The sequence below is a fragment of the Neomonachus schauinslandi genome, chromosome 13, assembly GCF_002201575.2.
Source record: "Neomonachus schauinslandi chromosome 13, ASM220157v2, whole genome shotgun sequence".
NCBI lineage: Eukaryota > Metazoa > Chordata > Mammalia > Carnivora > Phocidae > Neomonachus > Neomonachus schauinslandi.
Genome location: NC_058415.1, coordinates 78,736,042 through 78,761,610, shown reverse-complemented (window position 1 = coordinate 78,761,610; position 25,569 = coordinate 78,736,042). Strand labels below are relative to the sequence as shown.

The 25,569-nt window shown below is 45.1% G+C and overlaps 1 protein-coding gene across 1 annotated transcript in view; it reads left to right on the top strand.

The window, feature by feature from the left end:
• The window catches only part of BRINP1 (BMP/retinoic acid inducible neural specific 1), a 171,670-nt gene that overhangs the window by 31,697 nt on the left and 114,404 nt on the right, over nucleotides 1-25,569 (top strand). Inside the window, exon 2 of the mRNA XM_021691503.1 lies at nucleotides 16,085-16,352. Coding sequence (XP_021547178.1) covers nucleotides 16,135-16,352 — 218 coding nt within the window. The 5' untranslated portion in view covers nucleotides 16,085-16,134. The remainder of the gene's footprint in view (nucleotides 1-16,084; nucleotides 16,353-25,569) is intronic.

Sequence of the window (25,569 nt, the reverse complement as noted above, 5' to 3'; positions counted from 1 at the left end):
ATCAGGAGAACATTATAATTTTCTCCCTTCTCTCCAGCAGTGCATGGCCACCTCATCACTCACTCTAACAGACCCTGCTGAGTACCCACAGTATATCTGGAAGCCATTTTCTGTTTGGAAGTCAGTAGCAGTCAGCCAACATTTCGGTAATATTTGCTTTCCTAAGGCTTAGACAAATCAAATTCATTCACTTTCTTAGACTCAATCCCTCTTGCCTGGCATAATTTCCCCTCATCTAAGGCAAGCCAAAATTGAGCTTGGTGTATTTTCTCTCTTTCTCTCCCTCCCTCCTTCCCTCTCTTCCTCCCCTCCCCCTTCTCCCTCTCTTTTCCCCCCTTCCTTCATTCTTAGACTTCTGTTTGTCACTTCTTCTTTGTCGTCTTCTTCTTCTTCTCTTCCTCTTCCTCCTTCTCCCCCTCCTTCCTTTCTCTCTCTCTGTTTGTTCTTTATTCAACCAGGATAGAATCATAGCCCAAGACAATATTGAATTTGAAAGAAATCTAGGAAAACGTGTAGGCCAAACTTCCTGACTCCATAGGTGAAGAGACCAAGTTCCAGAGACTTGGGATATCAGTTACCTTGTTTTGCCTATGCAGTGGTATCAGGAATGGGGCGAGAATTTAGGCATCCTGACTTAGCCTAGTCCAGTGTCCATTAAACCTCATGGCATCCTCTAATTTATCTTACATATGATGTAGGAAATTTTGGGGGGTTTTGGAGCCAACAGCCAATGAAGAATTCTTGAGGGCGCCTGGGTGGCTCAGTTGGTTAAGCGACTGCCTTCGGCTCAGGTCATGATCCTGGAGTCCCGGGATCGAGTCCCACATCGGGCTCCCTGCTCGGCGGGGGGTCTGCTTCTCCCTCTGACCCTCCTCCCTCTCATGCTCTCTGTCTCTCATTCTCTCTGTCTCAAATAAATAAATAAAATCTTTAAAAAAAAAAAAAAAAGAATTCTTGAGACTTCTTCGGGGCACAAAGGTGGTGTTATTAAAGCAGGGGGACAGGACCCATGGGCAGAAAGAGCTACCCTGGGGTCATGAGGAGTGGCCCATTGTATACTTTCAAGTTGGGAGGGGGTTAGGGATAGCCTAAGTCTCTAAGGAATTATGGAAGCAAGGTTGCCAGGACCTTGAGGGGGCTAGCTATTGTTATTACTGTCTAATAAAACCCTAGTTGTGAGACCCTTCAGATGTACATCAGTGGGCCATATGCTTGGAGGATGATTGCTAACATATATCTTGGGGTGTGGGGGGGGGTAGAGATAAAGGAAGTTTCCAAAGGAATTTTTATATGCTAAAGTGGACTCAGGATCCTGGGGGGTTGGGATACTGTTAAGGGAAGATTGCCTTTTGCCCTTAGCAGGGTATTAACATGGAGGCAGCTGAGCTCCCAGAGGAAGGTCACTGCCCTTTTCAAGGACTTGTCAATGGGCAATAAGCAGCAAGGAAATCTAAGTTTTCTCTTTTGCCTTTGTTTCCCACATCACATAAATAAACTTGCTTTGGGCTTTATCTTTGCTGATTGCCCTGGGGCTGGGGTCAGATCTAGGAAAGAGCAGGAGACTATGTTTGGATAATCCTAAACTCACTACTTCATCCCTCTGGGAGTCCATTTCCTTGCCTGTGAAGTGAGGACTCAGTTTCCCCATCCTGCAGATGACGCAGGGTTGTTGTGGGGATCAGATGAAGTCCTGTGGCCCCTCAGTTCTAGAGTGCGAGATAGATGCCCATTCCTGCCGCTTGGTATTATTAGCCCTCTCCCTCAAAAGGGAACTCTCAATATTTCAAAGTTGTGTTTATTCTATAGTGAATATTTGGGGCATCCTGGCAAGGAAGCAGGTATGATATTTTGGGGCAAAAGACCTCCTTTAGGAACTCTCCCATTCATCTCCTGCCTCCATTGCGCTGGGCCCCAGTCCCAGCAGGGAAGCAGCCACCTTCTCTGTCTGCATTTAAAGCGGCCTCTGTCCGGGGGGTGCAGCAGCTAGAAATAGACCAGGCCCTTCCTTTACAGTTTCACAGAAATGGATCTTTTGGGTCAAAGGCTCCTTAATCTGCAAAACACAAGCTGTTTGCCTGACTTGAAGCCTCAGCCGACTTCCTAGGTTTGAAGGAGCTTTGGTATGGAAAAATGGTTTGTGTTTTGAAGATTAAGGGTCCTTTCATCCAAAAGATGCAATTTTTTTTCTTCTTTCCTCAAGCTCCCCTTGAAACACCTTGTTCCTTTCAGGCTTAAAACCTGCGAGCCTCCTTTCTTATGCGTAGATGGATTAGGTTACACTGCACATCCCCAGCCAATGAGAAGGAGAGAACCTCAGTGAGTACTTCCTGCCCCCCTCTTTCAGGACTGGAGCTCCCCTCCTACTCCCCACCTGGGCGGATCATCCATATAAATGCAGTAAAGTCATCTAGGAGTCTTTTAAGACCACAGATTCTGGGATTTCACTTTCAGAATTTCTGATGAAGTCCGGAGGGGAAAGTGCATTTTAAAAGCAGAGAGCGCTCAGGACTCAAAAGTCCCCCCACTAGCTTAAAGGCACGTGGCACGGGGGCCAGGTCCCCAGCCCAGGGGCTGACAGTGCAGGGTGGTGGTGAAGAACCTAGACATGCCCAGAATCAAATAATCAGGTGTGACTCTTACTATCCACGGTGTGACTTTGAACACGTGACTCAGTTTCCCTGACCCTCAGGATCCTTATCTACGAAATGGGAATGGTACTGTTACCTAGTGTGTCTGTTAGTTTACCTATCCCCCAACACACAGCCCACCAATCCAGTGGCTTTCAGCAACTGGTACTTATAATTAGAGCCCCTTCTTCTGTGGGCCAGCTGATGTAAGCTCATCACACTCATCTAGACTGAGCTGTCCTTGCTCCTGCAGTTCATCGGGGGCTCCGCTCTCAGCTCGACGTGGCTGAGGCATGCTAGCTGGCCTTTCTGTTCCACACACCCTTCGTCATTTTTCTGAAGCACAGTCACATCCTTCTTGTGATGATCGCAGAAGCACAAGACGTTAAATGGAAATCCACGTGGTCTCTGGAGCTACAGGCTCAGAACTGATGCGTCATCACTTCTGTCTCCTGCTAGTGACCGAAGGGGGTTCTGAGGACGAGCCCAAATTCAAGGAATGGGGAACAGATTCCACCTCTTTAGTAGAACAGCTGGAAAACTACACGAGAAAGTGCCTGGTTCTAAAGAGAGGTGATGATTTGGGGCCAGCCACCCACTGAAATAATGTTTGGAAAGTTCCTGACATGGCTCCTCTCATTCACTAAATGTTCATAAATTATTTTCATCACAATCATTGGTAGAGTCAGGACTCAAAAATGGTGGCGAGAATGATTAAATCCAGAGTTCCCAAATCGAGCAACGTAGATGGGAAGCCATGCTCAGAGAGGTGGGGAAACTTTCTTGAAACCACACAGTTGGGGCTAGATGAGCCCTGCAGATTCAGACAGCACGATGATTTTTGTTGGAAATTTGAAGGACAGCGGGAAGAACCCTGGTTATCGCTCATGGTGCTACTTGACTTTTCAACATCAGTAAGGCATTTCCTGGAATTAAGCAATGGCCTCAAATGACCCTGCCCATTTGCCTCTTATGCCAGGACAGTGGATCTTACACTTTAGTGTATGTGTGGTATTGACCTGGAACATTTATTAAAAATGCATATGTGTGTTGAGAAATTGCTGTTCTCTGGTAGGGCCTTGTGTGTGGCCAGCAATAGGAAACCAAACTTATTCTGGATTAAGGTAAAAAAAAAAAACAAAAAAACAGAAAGAAGCAAAACAAAATAACCCACTGGCTGTGAGACCATGGAGAAATTATTGAACCTTTCTGGCCTCTGTTTTCTCTCCCATTACATGGGACTGTTTTGAGGACTCAGTGAATCTTGTGCCTTGTTAAACGAATTTACGGGTGTTACCTTGCTGAACGTTACTTTTCTCATCTCTGAAAGGAGAGGTATAAATCTCTGCCCTCTATATATTAAGGTAGCTCTGAGATCAAGTGAGAGCCCAATCCCTTTGCAGCACGAATCATGCTGGCCTGCAGGGATGGAATGAGAAGAGCCTTAAGAGAGAGAAGTGAGAGAGGATGTGTACAGTCTCCAAACCGACCACATTTTTAAAAATCTGATTGATCACCCTCACCTACTTAAACACTGAGATGTGTGTCCCCTGACTTCCTCCTTGGGTTCCATGACTGTCCTGGGCAAGCAGAAGTTGTAACTGTAACAGTTCTTTGGGTTCATCGTTTACAAAGCCCGGTGGGAAGTAATGAAGCCATTGCACGAGAACTAGCCGAGCCCAAAGAGCTTCTATCCAAATGGATCCACCAGGAACCTTTCAGCTGTTTTCATTAGTGACCTGATGGACACATCAAGCCAAGGGTCAGAGCTTTTGATGAGTAAATGTTGAAATTTAGGTTCCGAAGGAAACTTAAGTGTTTTATTTATTGGCTCCACTGAATATTAAGAATAGATGAGCCACAGGGAAGAATTCAGAGCCATTAACTCAGCAGAACACTGTTTATTTATTGAACAATTATATTTTGAGCATCTGCGTTGTGCCAGCCCCCATCTTTGGCATTCCTTCCTAACCCCAGAATCTTCCATATGCTTCTGTAGGGCCAGCAACCTTTTCTTACTCATCTCTGTTTCCCAGGCAGCATCTGGTTTAGTGATTTGCACACAGTAGGTGGGTTTGCGTGATTCTGTGGCTTTTGCTCACACTGGTCCTACCATCTGAAATGCCTTCTCTTCAGTCCCTTTTCCCCCCCCTTCTGCTGAACTATCAGTACTTGAATCATTAGAGCCTTAGTAAAATCTCAGCATCCCTGAGAAGTCTTCTTGAACAGGGTCTGTGTGAGTTACTTTTTACTTGTTCCAACAACACTTTCTTCAGGTCTCTGATAAAATTCAATCCATTGTTTTACAATTTGGAGTATACAGATTTCTCTCCCTTACAACTTTATGGCTCCCTAAAGCCGTGGACACTTTCTTATTTTTCTTTGATTCCCCAGTGGCTGGTACAGAGGCTGGCATTCTATCCCATTCTATGCCAGAACCCCATGCTGTTCTTTCAATCAGTACGAATTTCTTCTCTCTCTCGTATTTTTCTTTAATTCTGTATCTGTCCTCAGCGTTTATAAATATCCTCATCCTATGAAGAAAAAACAAAATCCTCCACTTCCTTCTCTGGTGGAGAGAAAAGGAGACTTGGCTAATGATTTTTTGATCTTCCTTTCTTTGCCAAGTGCTCTACACTCTCTGCCTCTGTGTATTCATGTCCCATTCACACCTTAATCTCTTTCAGTGAATACTCAGTTCCCATCAAAGCATTGAAAACTGTCACCACCTCTGTATTCTTAATTCCAGTAGGCATTTTGAGTCCTTATCCTGTTGGACCCTTCTCTTAAATATTTCTGCTCCTTTGGCTTTATTGACAATATTCTCATGATTCTTGTTCTCGTCCTCCTCTTACAATCCCTTCTTATTCTACTTCATGGGGTTCTTTTCTTCCTCACCCTGCCTAAATATGAGTATACCTCTGTGCGTGTTTCCCACCACTCATACAGGAGTCTCACACAAGAGTTCTCATCCATTTCCAGAGCTCTAACCACTACCAGTTCACATCGATTTACAAATGTCTACTCCTAGCCCTGGCCTCTCTGTTGATTTGGACTCGAGGATTCTAGAGTCCAGTTCTGACTTGAATGTTCAACAGACACCTCAAACTCAACAGGTTCAAGAGGGAACTTGTCCCATGAAAGGACATTCTTTTTTCATTGTTGTTTATTATCACCCATGACATCATCATCAGTCTGATCATTAAATCAGACTTAGGAGTCATCACAGACATCTTTCTTTCCCCACCCCACCCAACCAGACAGTCGCCAAAGCTTGCTAATTTTGTCCCTCAATTCATTTAAACTTTCTGTCTGTCAAATATGAGATATCTTTTTCAGACCCTTATCTAGCCTAGACTACACCGATGACCTCCTCAATTTTATTCGTGTCCCTTCTTAAATCCATTCACTGCCCCTACATTTGGAGTAATCCATCTAAAATGAAACTCTAACATAGAACCCCTCTGTTTAAAAGCTTTCAGTGGTTCCCTGTGGTCCCAGAGGTCTAATCCCACATCTTGATTTGTTGATTCATTCATTGAATAAATGCTGATTTAGTGCCTACCCTATGATTGGATCCAGATCCTGGGTATACACCGGGGAGAGGGGGAAGAATCTACATCTTTAAGAAGCTACCAGTCATGTGTAAAGCTATGACTATAAAGCATGTGACCCCATTTAGCTCCTTGCTTCATTTCCTGCCACTCCCTTCTTCAAAATTCCCACGGCAGTGGCTTTGAAATGTCTTAGATCTTATATTCACACCACACTCCTTCATTCCTTTCACATATTTCTCTCCTGGCCTGAAATATCGAGCCCGTATTTGTCACCTCACAAATGCCTCTTTAGCGCCTAAGGCCTCACTTAGATGTCATCTCCAAGGAGCATTTCTTGGACACCCTCACTGGGGGCTCCATGCTCCACAGACCACTGGGTATACCCCATCATTGCCCCGTTACATTATATGCAATACATGTTTCTTTGTCCATCTCCTACTCTGGACTATGAGAGCTAGTTAAAATAGTAGGGACACTCAACAAATATTTATTGAATTTTACCAAACTGGCCTGGAAAAAGACATTCTAAAAATGTTCATTTCACTTTCCTTTTTGAAAGATCTCCCATAGAGACTGCTGATAATTTTGAGGGAACACTTAAAAGGCAGTTTCCCTGAATTTAGATCATATTCCTAAATGTGGCTCCGAATGAAATATTTATGAAGGAAGGATACTATACATACTTATATTGTTAATTACAAACAAAAAAAAAAGAGTCTTCTGGATCCTTTCAAAAATCACACAAATAATTAGTCCACATATTTCAGTTTTCTTTCAGATTGCCATGGCCTTCCCTAGATTCACCATTTCTAGAAGTTTCACACCTCCATTTAACTTATCAGCCATTCTCTTCATTAACATCTTCACAGTTAATTTGTGGTTGTTCATGATTGTCAAAACAAGGAAACCACAACTTGAGGATGATGTAGTTTCTTTGGTGTGTTCAAGCACTGAGTCATAGAACTTAGAATTAGCTTGGTTTGAAGTTTAATTCTGTCACTTTAAAATAATGTGACATTGGAAAAATAACCGGTTTTTTTTTTTAAGAGTCTCAGTTTTATCATCTACAAAACAGATGATCTACTAATGCTATCTATTTTGTAGGATCATTCAATGGGTGGAATGTCATGGGGCAAGAGAAAGAGTCTGGCATGGTATCTAGCATAGCGTAGGTGCACAGTGGTCTTTCACCCACCTTACTGATTCACTTAAAATATAATGTGAAGCATGAACAGCCTATTGCAAAATTGGGAAATGGGGCTGGACAGCACAAGAAGAGGGAACAGCATGAGCAGCATGTGGCATCAAAGTTTATAGTGTGTTCCATCACCGCACTGGGGAGAGAATCTAGAAAAACTGGATAAATTGAGGGTGGGATGTGAAAAAGTAGAAGTAGGAAACAGCAAGTGTATACAAGATCCAGCTCATAAACGTTGCTAAATGCAAGACTAAGAGGTAAGGCGATCCATAGGGAACTACTGAGTTGTTTAATGAGGGGAGGAGTGTCATGGTCATATCTGTATTTGGAAAAATGCATCCGGCAACCACAGTGGTGCTTAGGTTGGAGGTGGCAGAGATACATGAAGCAGGAAGACCAATAGGAAGATGATTGTCATAGACCAAGTGAGAGAGAGCCATGTTTTGAATGATAGATAACAAGAGAAAATGGGCTTCAAAAATAGATATTTCTCAGGTAAAGTGTACAAGGGGGAGAGAGAGAAGAGGAAGATGTGCAGGATCACAGTGAGGTTCACAGAGAAGACCGGAGAAGGACAGAGTTGTCAAAAAGAAATGGCTGGATATGAAAAGCAATAAGCAGGCTGTGGAGATGGTGGTTCTGGTGGTGGATGTGGTTGAATGGAGTGGAAGCAGACTTCTGGAACAGTCTCAGACCTCTCACAGGAATGATGTGGGAGATTGTGTGGTTCACCGAATGGGGAATACCAGGAGAAGGGGATGGCTTTAGTCTGGGATACTTTGAGTTTGAGAAGCCTACAGGATCTCCTAGAGATGGTGATTATGTGGTTGAAAATAACAATATAAAATACACAGATTATAATGAACACTTTTTCCAGTGGTTCCCAAATCTTTTTTATAATCACACACTTACAGTTAAAATTGTTGACTAAACGCTTCCCTATGAACATATGTATATAAATTACTTAACGCATGTTATCTTTGTTAGTTAATATCACAATTCCCTGCTGCATGATGTCCACTGAGAGCAAGGGTCAGCATTAATAATAGTAAATATAAATCCATAGCGTCACTAGTCCTCTTGATCATCTTAAATTATTTTGGCCAATTCCAGACAAATCTGATTAGATCCTCAGTGTTTTGCTTTGGCAATGTAATGTGGCTGGTCTTCCACCATTTTCTTGTTTCCATTGGCTTAAATTATGATTATGGTAAATCCATCATTTCCTTTTAAGCCACATGACCATTTTGTGAGAGCTGGTTGTTAAATATGATCATGTAATTTTAAACTCCCTATCACGAGGCAAAGATAAACACCAAGGCATCACAATGCATTGAAAGTGAAGGAAAGATGAAACCCAGCTTCTCCATGCTGTCAGGCTCCTGCTCTTCACTTCAGTACACTTGGTGACTTGTGACGGTCTCCTATTTGGTCTGAGTATTGAAAATAGGTAATAAACATGTACACCAGAAGTTCTAGGATTCTTTCTAGCTTCGTGTGCCCTGATTAGGAAATTCTAATTGGACTTCATTGGACTTTTACATGGAGCTGGGCACTGAGGGAAATGTTTTGATGCATGAAATCTTTACTTTGATCAAACAGGATTCATAGAGTAAAATCAGAAAAAGGAACAGACAAAGTTTGATTGTTGCCTTCCACTGTTTAAACTTACTCTCTAATCAGGTCTTTCCTGACATTTGGATGAAAGTCAAGGCAAGTCCATGATTTTTTCAAGCTATGTTCACTTCTTTCCCTCATATACAGTTTTGGTTCAGTATTTGACGTGTCTAGGTCAGTATATTACAACAAATAAATTAAATTTTATTTAAGGTGGAGACATCACTCTTCCCCCAGGCTCTCCTGTCTTTCTGTGGCTTATGATTTTGCTCTATCTCCTCCATCTTGCTAACCTTGTTCATGTCTTCATCAGGATGCAGGGTTTGGTCAAGAATGGACAGACAAGGAGAGAGCACGTCTTCCTCGACTAGTACTTTTTGGAAGACTTAGCATCAGTGTTCCCAGGGCTTAGCAGGTTTAGGGCTAATGTTTTTCACATGTAACATTTTGAGGAATATCTGAAGCTTCCCTTCTTCTCTGGGATCCTTTACTTTTGATTCCTTTGATGAAGGAAAATGCATCTCTTTTCAGCTACTTACCGACCAGTAGAGGACCCTTGGTAAATGGCAGTGTGATTCTAGTTTCCTTTCGCCGGGATCCCCTTTCCCTCCGGGTGGGATCTAGGGCAAGCTCTCCTGGCTTTCTTTTGCATGCCTCTCACCTCCATGGGGAACACATTTCTTTTAGGAATGAGCTAAGTGGTCACTTCTCAAATTGCGGCCTCTACTCTGCCGCCAGGTTTTAGCCTATCCCTCTTTAGGGTTTCCTCTTTAGAATTCTTTTTTCAGATTTCTCCGGTGTAAGTTAGACATCGAGCAGCCATACCCCGCCCCCTCAAAGCTCCTGGGAACATTGATCCTTTGAGTGATCTTGTTGAAGCCTGAGGTGCAAGGCTAACCCCCTGACTCTCCCCCTATTTGGGGGTGAGCGGGAGCATTCACAGCACGAAGCCACTTCTCACTCAGCCTCCACTCCTGATCCCAGCATCCAACTCTTTATGCCATCATATGGGTTAAGAATCTCAAAAGGTGTATTTTGGCTATCTTTTTTTAAGTTCTGTAGAGTGGGCATGTACCTCTCTCTAGAATATGGTATCTATTAATTTGGGCTTCAGCTGAAACTGAGATCAAAATAGTTGCATTTAAAATCCCATTTAGGGTGCCTGGGTGGCTCAGTTGGTTAAGGGTCTGCCTTCGGCTCAGGTCATGATCTCAGAGTCCTGGGATTGAGCCCCGTGTCAGGCTCCCTGCTCAGCGGGGAGTCTGCTTCTCCCTCTCCCTCTACCTCTCTCTCTCTCTTGCTCACTGTCTCTCAAATAAAAAAATAAAGTCTTTAAAAAATAAAATTCCATTTAATCCTTACCTGATCCCTAAGAGATACTGATCCTTCTGATATTGCCCACATTTTACAGATGGGGAACTGAGGCACTGGGGGGACTTCTTGTGTACTTATGGTCATCCAGCTTTGTAGATGGCTATCTGGTAAGAAGTGTATTCCAGAGATCCAGGCGTAGAAGTTGAAGCCTGGATGAGCCTATCAGGTTGCCCCAGGCTTAAGAGGCAGACACCGTGGGTGACCCCAGATAATGCAGTCAGCCTCAGGGCCCTCAAGGATGGGGGATCGAGGGGGTGCTTCCTTCCACCCTCTGGCCCAGGATGTGGGCGATGGCCCAGCAATCCAAGCAGAGGGCTCCAGGGGAGGAGCTTAGTGACCCTGCTCCTGGAAGACCCTTCTCTGTCTCTTTGTCTTGCATGTACTCCTCAGATGTAAATAATACAATGGCAATGGTTAGAGTGTGTGCTCTGTGTGGGATGAACCTGATTCCCTTAGTAACACTGCAGGCTTATATATAGCACAGTTCAGCCAAGGGCCCACGTGCTCTCCAGGCCACAGCCCCCATCAGCAGCTCCCTGTCCAGCAGGGCACCTAGCAGCGGCAAGCCTGTGACTCACTCAAGGTCACAGGAGGTCAAGGGCAGTGCTTGGAATAGAACCAGCCTCTCTTTCATCGGCTCTAAACCCCAGTGGCTGGAAGTTCCCTTTATGAATATTGGAAAACCAGCAGTCCTCAAATGCATGGTAGTAGATGCCCAGGGCTGTCTCTAGCTTAGAGGGTTGGGAGCTGTTGCCCTTGAGTGTGGGAGTTTTCATTTATAATGTATTTATTGTCTTATTTGTTTATTGATTTTGGCAGAGGAGGCAAGTGCACAGTGGCTCAACCGAACAGTTGTAGGGGAGAGTGAATTGGATTCTCCCAATGTTGATAAAAATGTGGGGATCGACGAGTGACCTTCCCAGGGCAGTGTCATAAAGCAGAAAAGGTTCATTCTAGCTCCGCACTGTCTAATCAAAGGACAATACCGTCCATGTGTGCAATTTTAAAGTTTTAGCGCGGGGTGCCCGGGTGGCTCAGTCAGCTAAGCATCTGCCTTGGGCTCAGGTCATGATCCCACGGGTCCTGGGATCGAGTCCCGCATTGGGCTCCCTGCTCAGTGGAGAGTCTGCTTCTCCCTCTCCCTCTGCCCCTCCCCCTGCCTGTACTCTCCTGCTCTTTCTGTCAAATAAATAAGTAAAATCTTTAAAAAAAAATAAAGTTTTAGCAGCCACATTCAAACAATTAAAAAGAAACAGGTGAAAGAAATTCTCATAATACATCTAATTTACCCTACTACAGCCAAAATAGTAATATTTCAACATGTAACTGATATAAATATTAGTGAGACATTTTACCTTTTTTTATTCCTGCTGAGTCTCGAAATCCAGGGAGTGGGTAGTTTATACTTACAGCACATCTCCATTTGGACTTGAGATTTGGAATGAAATACAAATAAAACCTCCCATGCTATTTAAGGGCCTGCTCAAATACCACCTATTCTATAGGATCTTTCCAGGTCTCTTTGTTGAAAACAAAACCTGTGGCCTTTATTCCTTGACTGGACGTTTGTCTTTTGTTGCTGTTGTTTTCACGACAGCATATTTCATATCAGAATTCCTCTTGCATGGGTGTGACCCTCCCACCATATGTTGACTCTCTGGAGGGCAGGACCTAATTGCAGCTGGTGTGGGGTGAGGCTGGGGAATGTAGTGGAAACTATACAGACTTTATAAAAGGATAGACATGAGTTAGAATCTTGAATCTAACGCTCAGGAATTAGGAGCTTAGGAAAGTCGCTCAGTGTCTCCAAGCCCCAAAGTGCTCATCTCTTAAATGGGTAGCTGTCCGTACCTCGTGAAGAAACCATTATTAACATCTAGTCTGTACTGGATGTTTTGGCTACTACCAAGAGAACAGACTTTTGTTTAGCCCCGAACACACAGTAGATGCTCAATACATATCAGTCACGGGTCGCTTCTATCATCCTGAGTCTCCAGTACAGTTGGTGCTATTATGGGCCTGTTTACAGAATGGGAGTCCCAGTGTCTTCATGATAGGACATTTCGGTAACATGCATCCCAGTCCTTGTTCTGGCTCTGCAAAATATCCATGTCTATTAAAGTGCACCTTTAGCAATTTTCATTTTCATTTTCAATTTCGTTTTGTTTTCTGCATTATCGTGATTTGCTAAATCAACAGAGATATGTTCAGACTTCTTCCACGAAGCACTCATCCCCACTTGCTGGAATGTAGATTGTCTCACAAGCCCCAGCGACAGGGAAGGCTCAAACACAGGCACATGGACCCGCTGCCCCCGCTGCCCCTGCTGCCCTGCCGAGACAGAATGACGGCCAGGAGCTAGAAGACAGGCGCCTGGCCCAGTCATGATCTTGACGAAAGAGTTGGGTTAGCCAGGGTTTAACCTTCGCACGATTGACATTTGGGTCTAGGGTCCTTTGTGGTGGGGCCGTCCTGGGCATTGCAGGATGTTGAGCAGCATCCCAGACCGCTACCCACTAGAAGCCAGCAGCACCCCCTCCATCATGACACTCAAAGATGTCCCTTGGGGGGGCAACGTGGCTGCCCCTTGGGAAACAGTGGACTAGATGGTTCAAATGTTGGCTAATTCTAGGACTGTGCGCTGAGAACTCACCGTCTTACACAAACACACAAACACGTGCGCGCACACGTTGGCTGTTCCACGGATAGGCTCATTCCCCATTTGCAAGCTGCGGTGCTCTGCATCCCGTTTGCTTGCAAACGGCCTCTCAGCCAAGCACTCTCTCCTGCGCTCCCACCCCGCACCCACTCACAGCCGAAGCTGCGGAGAAGGCTGAATGGGCGGCACGCTGCGCTGTCAGTGTGTTGTGGCCCCCCACCAGGATCTCCGAACAATCCCCTCCACCCCCTGCTTGCCACTCAGGTGGGCTCCGGCAGAAGGTCGGCAGCTGCAGCTGCTATAGTTCTGCACTCGACACGGACGGCTTTGTTTTAGGCTCTGAAGAAAACTTCAGGCCACCGCTTCCGCCAGCCCACTCCTCGGCTCCCGCGCCTCTGGCCTTTGCCCCTGACAGCTGGGGCTTGCCCTGCCAAGCAGATCTCTGCAGCTCCCCATAATAAAATGGTGCAATCAGACAACAGAGGGAAAGAGCCCGTTGGGGAGGAAATTCACATCTCTGTCTTTTCAGTTTTTTCTCTTTCTTAGCTTTGCTTTCTTCCCATTTTTAGCTGGGAGAATAGACAACTAAGGTGTCCCGTATCTTCATGTTTATGTGTGGTTTTACACTTGACAGAATGTGTCCTCGCCGTTTTTAAACGGTAGACCTAAAACTCTCAGATCTGGAGAGAGGACGCGATTGTCCTGAGTCACACAGCTAGCCATGTGTAGAGGCTGCTTTCAGAGGCTCTGGCCGGTTGAAGCCAAAGAGGAAAGCAGACCCAGAAACAAGTATAAGAAAAGATACTAAGGACTAACATACAGTTGCACAGAATGAACAACCAGAGCTGTGAGAAAGGAACAACTAACACTTTTTAAAAAAGATTTTATTTATTTATTTGAGGTGGGGGGGTGGGGGAGGGGGAGAAGCAGACTCCCCACTGAGCAGGGAGCCTTACACAGGGCTTGAACCCAGGACCCTGGGATCACGACCTGAGCCCAAGGCAGATGCTTAACCGGCTGAGCCACCCGGCGCCCCCAACTAACACTTATTGAGAGAAATAGAAACAGGAAATGACTTTTGAGGGCCAGAGCTCAGCTGGCTACTGAAAATAAATAGGGGGCGCCTGGGTGGCTCAGTTGGTTAAGCGACTGCCTTCGGCTCAGGTCATGATCCTGGAGTCCCTGGATCGAGTCCCGCATCAGGCTCCCTGCTCGGCAGGGGGTCTGCTTCTCCCTCTGACCCTCCCCCCTCTCATGTGCTCTCTCTCATTCTCTCTCTCTCAAATAAATAAATAAAAATCTTTAAAAAAAAGAAAAGAAAAGAAATAGGACTTGGTCAGGGTGGTGGAGACTGTGCACAGAGACACTCCCAGCAGAAACTAAGTGGACAGGATCAGTGCCATCATTCATCATTGTCATTAGCCTCATCATCATTGATGCCATTTATTGAGCACTTAAAAAATGGCAAGCACTGGGTGGGACATTTTACATAAATTATGTCAGTCCATTCTCACACGAGGTGCTAATGCTCACCATGTTTTATGGACGGGGGAAGGGAGACATGGGGATGTTCAGTAACTTGCCTGAAATGATACCGTTTATAATTCATGGAATCTGGATTCAAAGCTGCCTTTCAATGTTGAGTAAGATAAGCTCTTCTAGAGGGGCGCCTGGGTGGCTCAGTCGTTAAGTGTCTGCCTTCGGCTCGGGTCATGATCCCAGGGTTCTGGGATTCAGCCCCGCATTGGGCTCCCTGCTCAGCAGGAAGCCTGCTTCTCCCTCTCCCACTCCCCCTGCTTGTGTTCCCTCTCTCACTGTCAAATAAATAAATAAAATCTTAAAAAAAAAAAAGATAAGTTCTTCTAGAATAAGCACAGTCGGGGGCATAAGGAATTCGATAAGCTAATAAGTAGAAAATGAGGAGGGGCGCCTGGGTGGCTCAGTTGTTAAGCGTCTGCCTTCGGCTCAGGTCATGATCCCAGGGTCCTGGGATCGAGCCCCGCATCGGGCTCCCTGCTCAGCGGGAAGCCTGCTTCTCCCTCTCCCACTCCCGCTGCTTGTGTTTCCTCTCTCGCTGTGTCTCTCTGTCAAATAAATAAAATCTTAAAAAAAAAAAAAAATGAGGAGAGAATACAAACTTATAAGTGTCCAGAGGCTAAGCATGTCCCATGGTCTCTCTTCTCTCCTCCCCACAAAAGCCTCCACCCCAGCTCTCCCTTTGTCTTACATATTTCTCCAACACGGCACCAGGGTGCTATGCTACGAACCCCGCACAAAAGAAGAGGTGAGCAAAACCCCACCTGATCCCTTGGCCTTTAGTTTCCCTTCTGAACACCAGGAAACCTTGAGGCTCGGAATCTTCAACAGTGAATTCTCTGGTCGCATGTGCACCTGTCTCCACATCCCTCACTGGTTGTATGGGACTCAGGATCTGCCTCCATTCATTTCTTTCATTCTTCAAACACATTTGCCTGAAACATGTATAATGTGACAAGTGCCAAGATAGAGGCATCGAAGTCCATCGTCTGCTGGGCACATGAGGAGGCTGCATCCCTATGAGGCTAAGCATTGGTCCATGCTCATGCAACACGTGATGGGCCAAAGCAGGAACGTGAGCCCAGATCTCTGGAGGGGCCATGCTCTTCACCAGAGACGATCCTGGTTTTCGTAAATCTTTTTTTTTTTTTTTAAAGATTTTATTTATTTATTTGACAGAGACAGCAAGAGCAGGAACACAAGCAGGGGGAGTGGGAGAGGGAGAAGCAGGCTTCCCGCTGAGCAGGGAGCCCGATGTGGGACTGGATCCCAGGACGCTGGGATCATGACCTGAGCCGGAGGCAGACGCTTAACGACTGAGCCACCTAGGCGCCCCCTAGTTTTCGTAAATCTTAACACACTTGACTGATGTAATATTATGAAGATATGCTAACGGCATTTTTTTTGTGTGTGTCTTTCTCTTCCTTTTATTTTATTTATTTATTTTTTCTCTCTTTCCTGTCTCCCTTTCTTTCTCGTCCTTTCTTTCTCTCTCTTTTTTTTTCTTTCTCCTCAGGACTCCACAGAATGGAGCAAGAATGAGAGGAAAAAGGCCGGCAGAAAAGCATGAACTGGAGGTTTGTTGAGCTCCTCTACTTCCTGTTTGTATGGGGCCGTATCTCAGTGCAGCCCTCCCACCAGGAACCAGCTGGGACAGACCAACATGTCTCCAAGGAATTTGATTGGCTTATTTCAGACAGGGGGCCTTTCCACCACTCCAGGAGCTACCTATCCTTTGTGGAAAGACACCGTCAAGGATTTACAACCAGATATAAAATATACAGGTAAGACCTGGGTTGAGCTTGTCCTCGCCTTCCGTGCCTTTCATTCATATAGGGCTCTTTGGGGTCAGGTGTGGGTATGGGCCTCTTAGTATGGAGGAACATCGGGGCAGAGGGATCATGAGCCTTCAGCAGGCTGTTATTCGTTGTTTCACCTTGTTTTTGTACTTTGCACAAGAGATGAACAAGGACAAGGACAAGAGCGAATAGCTAACATTTACTGCATGCTGACTGTGTGCCAGGCATGGATGGGTGCTTACTACTTGGCATACACTCTCATTTAAGCCTTTGTCATAGTCATCGGAGGTAGAGTCTATCTCTTCTCTCCATTTTACGCACAAAGTCACTGATCCTCAGCTAGGTCAAATGATTTGCCTGAAGTTCCACAGGCAGTACGTGATAGACCTCGGGTTCATACCCTGTTTTATCTGCATCCACAGTCACAGAATTTTCAATCAACCGCATCAGATATAGGTAGTGTTGTTGGCAAATGCTATTAACATACTAACATCCTACCCAAAAATATTCACACATCTGGAAACAAGTAGGGACACTCAATGAACAACCTTTCCTGATTTGGTTCTTGACCTGTTGGAATGCCACTCACCCAAAAAGGACTTAGCCCAAAGTTTTTTCCTCTTTGAAACCATCTTAGATTCTCCCCCATTGAGCTCTTTCACCCTCTCTTTGATATCTCACAGCTCTCTACACTTACATCTCTTTAGGTTTTTTTTTTTTTTTTTAAGATTTTATTTATTTATTTGACAGAGAGAGAGAGCGCAAGCAGGGGGAGTGGCAGGCAGAGGCAGAGGGAGAAGCAGGCTCCCCGCAGAGCAGGGGGAGCCCGATGTGGGACTCGATCCCAGGACCCTGGAATCATGACCTGAGCCGAAGGCAGTCGCTCAACCAGCTGAGCCACCCAGGCGCCCCATCTCTTTAGTTTTAAACCATCTGAAGTTAGAGTGTTTCTTTGCGTTTCTTTCTCACCCAATTAGAAACCCATTGAGGGCAGGACTTATATGCAATTCATTCCTGGAACCCTCAAGTGATTTTTGTTCCTCCGTGTATCAGAAGCACACAATAAAAGTTGTGGACTTAAATGAATTGGGGAATGCAAGAAACTCTCTAAAGGTGTAGTCTTTGTCTTAAGGTCAAGGAAGAAGGAGCATACCCTTAACCCTTCTGGGCTAGTTAGAATGGGAAAACCAGGAAGCATGGTGGAGGAAAGGACCCTGACCTGCATCTGGAAAAGCAAGCATTTAGGTCGTAAGACTTCTGTGTATTTGTTAGGACAATGGGCATGTTTCCTTTGCACATTTATTGGCATCGTAGACTGGGGATGTGACTTTATGCTGAATATTCTAATCCTACTTTGAATAGTGGCTGAGGCTTTGCAAGTTTCCATCTATGGAAGAGTTCACAGATGAGCCTTGAAGGGTGCTGAGTGATCAGAGTTACTGAGGGAAGGTCCTCTGGGCATGATAGAAAGCAGGAACACAAGGAAGCATGGATATGGGGTGTGCAGGAAAGGGGGAAGGAGAGCAGGGGTGAAAAACAAGGAGTCTTTCTTCCAAAAGAGAATTTCAGAATTTTAAAGTTTGTTTATTGGGGCGCCTGGGTGGCTCAGTCAGTTAAGCAGCTGCCTTCGGCTCAGGTCATGATCCCAGGGTCCTGGGATCGAGCCCCACGTCGGGCTCCCTGCTCAGTGGGGGGTCTTCTTCTCCCTCTCCCTCTGCCTGCCTCTCTGCCTACTTGTGCTTTCTCTCTCTGTGTCAAATAAATAAATAAAATCTTTAAAATATATTTATTGATTCAGAAGACCAGTCCTTGGGAGAACTATTCCTAAATCACCTAAGAACGATAATAACTATCGTTACCGTTATTATCGTTATTAATTTGGATCCTTGGCATAATTTCTGGCTTAATATAGCCACTGCTCTTTGTGAACATGCGTAAACCAAACGTGGGCACTCCCTGATGACTCGACAGAACACACTGGTATCTGAAGTCTCATGTACCGGGAAAGATGCAAGCTGAGCCAGAGGATTTAAGGGAACAGAACAAGTGGTAGAGATCCAGGTATCTTACCCTGTTTGCGTTTTGTCAGACAACGATAACATCTTGGTTTGACGTGTTGGCTTTCGCTTCCATGTGGGCCTCCTGAGGACGCCTTAAAGTTGGGTGACTGGGGTTCACATTTCCTTTTTAAAGATCGGAAGATGACTAACTTGAATAAAGTCATGCAGCTGAAAAATGATGGATCCCGGACTGGAAACAATGTCTGACTATAAATCCATAACCACACCGATGAATATGATAGAACTAATGGCATCCATTCATTATTTACAAATGTTTGTTAGCAACTGCCGTAAGCCTGTCCCTGTGCTAGACCCAGGGGATACGTGGGCTTGAAGATGAGTAGTAATGCTCTAACATGATGGCCGCGCTTGGGTTTTAGAAGGGAGCTATCGTGCATGGTGGATGATTAACATATGCTAGTGATGACTGTTGAAATACCCCTAGACTCACATGGATACTCTGAGTAGAACTACAATAGCTCAACAGTGAGCACTTAATGATGGGCCATGAAAGGATGTCATTGACTCCTCACAACAACCTCTGTGAGGTGAGCAGTGCCTTGGCATTTTATAGATCGGAAAACCAGGGCTTGGCGAGGCTGAGTCCCTGGCCCCAACTCGTCCATGTGATAAGGAATATAGCTGGGGTCCAAGCATGGACCCGCCTGACCCCACAGCCCTCCTTCCAGATGCTGTGCCATCTGGCTCCCCCAGCATGGTGTCTACACATAGAGTGTTCCCGAGCTCTGGAAGGGCTCTTGCAGACATTTTTCCTCACAACCACTTTGTAAACATTTGGGGTTGGTTTTAGAGAGAGCTAAGAAAGGAAAGATTGTTAATGAGGTTGGGGGTCAGGACATCTGGATACTAACTCCTTCTGGGCACCGGTCTTGTGACATTAGGCGAACTCCCTCCTCTCCTGGATCCCACCCTCCTCACCCATCAAATGGTAGCCTTGATATACATCAGTGGTTTTCAATCTATGCTCTTTGAAATCTTGCGGATCGATGAAAGAAGTCATAAAAGCCGCTGTAGTGTGGGAAGACAGGCAAGCTTCTGTGTGTGGGAGGGTGACCAGGCAGGATCCCCCCAGCCTTACACAGCACTTATACAGTACAATCGAAAGTCTCACTCTTCTGCTTTCGTGTTCTGATGTTCCATATGCTTGCCTTTGGGTCCCACTGCTAAAGCAAAGTGTGCCATCATCCTACAGGCTGATTTCTAGGATGCTTTCTAGTTCTAAAATTAAGTATAAGATTTAACCGAGGTCACGTGGTTAATTAAATGCTGGAGTTTGACCCAGAAGTCAGGCCCCTTGGTCATCTAGTTATTCCTTCCTTCCTTTATTTAATCCTCCAATAATTATGAAGCACCAGCTAGAGGCCCAGCACCGTGTTTGGGGCAGATGATACAATGATGAGTAAAACAAACATGGTCCCTGCTCTCCTAGGAAAGACTGACATTAATTAAACACACACACATACACATACACACACACACACAATAAGTGCTACAAAGAAAAAAGTGCAGGGTAGATATAACTGGGAGATCATTAATACCATCAACATTGATTTGGAACCTACTACATGCAAAGATCAGGTGGGGTTCCTATCCTGGTCAGCACATGGACACACATGCAGATAAGTACCCAGAGACACGTGTGCCTCTCCAGGCCAGGTTCAGACCAGAGCCAAAGCCACTAGGACATGCTCCTGAGGGCGGTTGTCAAGTGACTTTGTCCTCACCGCATGCTGCTTTGTTGAAGCATGAAAGCAGCGTCTTCTGGTGATTTCCAGTGTGTCATGTAGACCTAGCACATTAAACACTAGACATTTGCATCATGACAGCAAGGCTTTTCTCCAGGAACGTGCCACACTGGCTTGTGCTAGACAGCCAGCCTTATGGAGGTGCCCTAGCCCTCCAGCTTTGGCCAAGTTCCCCCCACCCTGCCCTCATGCTGGGCCCCAGGCTGATCTAGGAGCTTCAGAAAAAATCTGAGGGGAGGTCTCCTCTCCTCCCTTAAGTGGGTTAAGGCCATTTCTTTCCTCATGCACATGCACACAGGCTGGTTTCAGCTCATAGACTCGGGACGGGAGTCGGTGCCAATGGCAAGAAGGGGAGTTTTTCTCATAAAATCCCAGCAGAAGCCTTTTCTCGGGTTGCTTCACAAGCCAAGCAATAAGATGTGTACAAGCAGTGATTTAGGTGCACGAGGCACACACTCTCTCTTGCCTAAGTCTGAGCTGATGCACGGAGGCTGGGGGATTTTCTGCGTGCACCTGCCAGCATCGTTGATCTCAGAGTCAGGGATCCTCGGCCAATGCATTCTATGGATCATTCACTCATAGAATTTAGCACCAGTCATATGCCGTGAGCTGTGCCATGGTTCGGTCATACAGATGTGACCAAAAGAAAACAATGAAGTGCACATGCGTGCACACACACACACACACAAACACACATGCACAACCAGTAGGGTCCACCCTGTCCTCCACCAAACTCAGAGTTGAGGGTGGAGGGTAGAAGCAAAACAAGAATCAGTAAGCACACAGTTATCATTCCTTGGAGAGGAGTGCATAAGGAAGTGCTCAGGTCCTCAATTTGCTCCTCTGTAGGAAGGGATAATGATGTCTGTCTATCCTACCCACCAGGTCAAATGAGGTAAAGTTCACGTGAGAATGCTTTGTACAGTTTAAATGTTCTATCAGCAAATTTTTTTTCATTAAGGTTCTAAATCATCATTCGAATAAAATCATTGATTTTCACTTTCTGCTAAGCCCATACATACATTAGTCATTCAATACAGTCATTCTGGGAGGGAAATGCTCTTATTGCCCATATTATGAATAAGAAAACGTAGGCGCCAAGAGGCTAAGCAAATTGTCCACGTCACAAGACGTGTCCATTGTCACGAGAAGTGTCTCGGCCAACCAGAAGCGGGTCTCTGAGACCCCACAACGGGAGCTCTTACCTTATGCTGTCATGATTCTCTCTAGTTTTTAGTTACCTGGTTTATCATCAAGTATGGAGAAACTCCCTCTGCCCCTGGGCAAGTTACAATCTCTCTGAGGCTCAGGTTTCTTATTTGCAAACTGGAGCTCCTATGAAATGCCTTGTGTGCTTGTGGTGCGAAGTAACATTGCTATCAAACATTTAGAGCTTGGAATTTTGTAGGACCTGTATAAATCCGAATTTACCCTTTCATCTCAGATGGCTGATGGCATTACTAGAAATTATTTTTGTTCTCGAGATAATTTAGAAGTCATTTTGGTCTCTTCATAGTTGCTACTAAAAAAAAAAAAAAAAGTCAGTTTGGTCCAAAGTTGTTTCCTGCCTTTTTATGTTTTATTTTCTGTTTATTTTTTCCTGACTTTGAGCTCATCAGTAATTGCAAAATGTAGCAGTTCCATGAGAGGTGGTTTCATATTGAGTGGTTTTCCCTGCAGGTTGCTGAGCAAGTGGTTTGTGGCTCCTGGTGTGCCTTCCTCTGAGCCCTAAATAAGTACGTGAAAGTTGAGTGTAAATCAAATCTTGGGAAACCAAGTCTGATTGCCTAACTGTCTTGCACATTTATTTCAGACTTGCATGACTCTCACTTCTAATCTGATATTCTAATGGTTCCCTGATGTATTTCACAAAAATATCCACAGTAGGTTTTGTGGTAAAGCTACTTGGCTGAATGAGGGGGGGGGGGGGGGGGGGGGGGGGGGGAGGTTGGTCTCCCCGAGGTGAATGAGATGCGGTCCTTATCCAGAAATCATTCGAGAGTATTTGTTGGGTACCTAGGTATGCCAGATGCTGTGCCTGGGGAACCAATAAAGTACAAGGTAGCCTGGACTGCCTTCAAGGAGCTTACAGACAGGTGGCAATAAGGGAGAAGTCCACCACTGCACCTCTCAGGATGCTTGTGGTTGAACTTGACACCACCAGCCTCCAGATTCCAGATAGAATCTTAATATCACATAGCGCAAGGGTTATATTTCTATTAGTGTAGGAAAATTCAATCTAAATCGGCGTTTCCTCAAGTAGATTACACAGAACTCTAGTTCAATGCAATTTAAGGTGTTTTCTGGGACAACAACAAAAAAAAGATCCCATAGTTAAGTAAACAGTAACAATGATGATAAGTGAATTGCTAACATTGAAAACTTACCAAGTGTCCAGCATGAACACACTGTGTGTACATTATTCCAACTGACTGATCCTTCCCATCATCTTGTCCAGTAGGTTTTATTATTTTCTCTGTATAGAACTTGTCCAAGGAAGGAGAGCTAGTTTCTGGGAGAGTAGGATATGGCATAGGCAAGGGGATTCCAGAGCCTGTGTGTTTAATTAACCATTGCCTCCCAAATTTTATATGCATGTATATATATATATGATACACATTAACAATATTTGACCAAATCTCTTTGACCACACAACCTCTTATTCTCAGAAGTATTGGAATTCTGGAGAGCAGGTGTAAGGATGGCTGGTTCTACCTGGCTTTGAGTGTCTCTCCTTTGGACACCAGCCTGGGTCAAAGCACTCTTAAAGGGACACCTCTTTAGCTTGGAAGCTGGCACTTGGCCGAGGAAGCCCCCCTACGCATCCAGCTTTCCCTTTGAACACTTTAGTCTAAGTCTGCCCTATCCCGGCTTACGATTGAGAGGGAAGGAATCAGCAACCTCAGTTTCCCCGTCAAAGGTAGTAGCCTTCTCTTTATTTTTTTTTTCTCTCTTTCCCTTTGCATTTCCTAAATTTCTGAGCTACTATTTCTTATTCCTGAATTTGGCATTCCCGCCTGTTGTATAGGGATAGGGACCTCAACAGAGGCTGGAGCCACGGTCGAGGAGTGAGCTAAGACCTTGATTCCACATTGCAAAGAAGTGGTGCACTGTAGAGTTACCTGCAAAGCTTTTAAACAATACCAGTGCCTGGGTCCTTCTTCTGATATTTTGATTTCATTGGTCTAGTTCGGATGGGAGAACCACTGGCCTGGGGCAATGATTGCCAATCAGGGGTGATTTTGCTCTCTAAAGGGACATTCAGAAATGTCCGGGGGGATTTGGGTTGTCACATTTGGTTGTGGAGGGGCCTGCTCCCGGCGTTTAATGGAGCGAGGCCAGGGATCACGGACACTGCTAAATGGCCTGCAATGTACAGCCAGCCTTCTGCAGCAAAGCATCATCTGACACACAATGTCAGTAGTGTGGAGGTTGAGAAATTCTGCTCCAGAGCAAGTATTTTTGGAAAAAAAAAAAAAAAAAAGGAAAAGGGGCAGTGAGAAGGATATCAGAATAAATAGTCTTAGCTTTTGGTCTTCACGCGTCTGAGTTGGAATGGTTACAATATAGGCATCAGTGTCATGGTCAGGTTCCCAGTCTGGCTGCGGGGCCAAAGGGGAAGGGATTTTGTATGTTTTAAGACATGGCCTCAGACCAGAGTAGAAGTTAATGCTTTCAGGAAGGTGAATCAGTTTGTGCTTCCTGCTGCAGAAAGGCAGTATTTAAGGGAAATCAGTTCTCCTCTCCAGAAGAAACAATCTCCGTTCCTTCAGGAGATCTGGGAGATCTGGTGGGTTTCTCCTCTGACTACAGAATTTCCTAGGAAGTGAGATGTTTAGGCAGCATTGCTAGGTTTGGCTATACACGGCTTGAGTCCTTAACAACCAGTTTGGACCCAGTGGGTGAACAGATAACTTTTTATCCCTTTTAGAGCATGCCCAGTAGGCATGAAAGAAGATGAGAACGGGACAGTGTCTCAGGTTTATAGTTGTCAATTTCAGCCACTTAGAGGCTGGCGTCACTGGTGAGAACCAATACCCTGTGCCCTCCCCCTACATTACCCCTCATTTAATCCAAATTTCTGCTCAAGTTCTCCCTGAATAGAGAGGGATGGGGAAGGATATACTGCAAACATCTCCCGGGCCACTTGGTGTCAATTCAGAGATGTTTTGTGTTGATTATTTAAAATTGATCTTCCCCTTCCAAGAACGATAGCTTTATTGCTACCAAATTGGTACCTTTGCTGTGCTTTACCTCTTTGCTCCCATGCCGTTACTGAACTGACTTCGTGAGCTGCAAATCTTAGTTTTCTTCAATCGTGGCCGAGCCGTTGTCCAGCTTGAGTCGGGAGCAGGGTCTGAAAATGGACAGGCTTGCACACCTCCCTCAGGTGGAGCGACTGACACAAATCCCCTGTTGGGACTGGGGAAATTTGGAAAAGAGAGACAAGCCCTTGCAGCTTCAGAGTCCACGCTCCAAACCTTGGCCAAAGAAGACACAGGGACTGGATCCATGATCTGGAGCACCTGTAGCTTACGCATTCATTTGAAAAATGTTTACCGATCTCCAGACTCCTACCAACTGGCCCTGCACCGTTCCCTTGGGGATTGGAAGAGGAACCCTTAATCCTCCCCCTCAAGGAATCCATGATATCTTGGGGTAAACTGACCAAAGACAAATAAAGCACAGTACCTGTGCTGAGTTCCCCGGCTGAACCCTGCCCTTGGGGCTCTGTTTGTGGAGGAGGAGGGGAACTTGCCCTAGCACTAGGATTGTGAAGGGGGGAAGGATGCGAGGAAAAGACAAGTCTAAGAAGGCATCCTAGAGGAAAGGGTATTGAACTCAGTCTTCAGGGAGAAGTAGGAATTTGTGAGAAGACAGCCGGGAGAAAAGTAGCCCAGGCAGACAGAGTAGTGCCTGCGAAGACAAGAGATGGGAGGAACCTCAGATCTATAGGTGTGTGTGTGTTTTGAGTAGCAGTGATGTACAACAGAAGGCTGGATAGCAACTCGGAGGCAACAATGAAAGAAATTCGGAATGGCAAATTGGTTTCAACCAAACTCAAACTCTAGCGCATTGTCAGAGTATTACTGGACCCTTATTTAAAGCAATGTTTTTTCCTTCTTTTGTCTTTACATTTCTTAACCCTAACTCACGCTTAAATTTATTTTTACATTGATACTTATTAAACCTATAGAAAGAGATACAGATATACGATCGAAATGAAAATTCGTAAAAAAATACTTAACCTTATACGTGTGATGTATTTTGATATTTTCTATTCCATTCTAGTACTGTCTATTCCTTTCTGATTCATTTATTTTTTTTTTTAAGATTTATTTATTTATTAGAGAGACTGAGAGATCGAGAGCACAC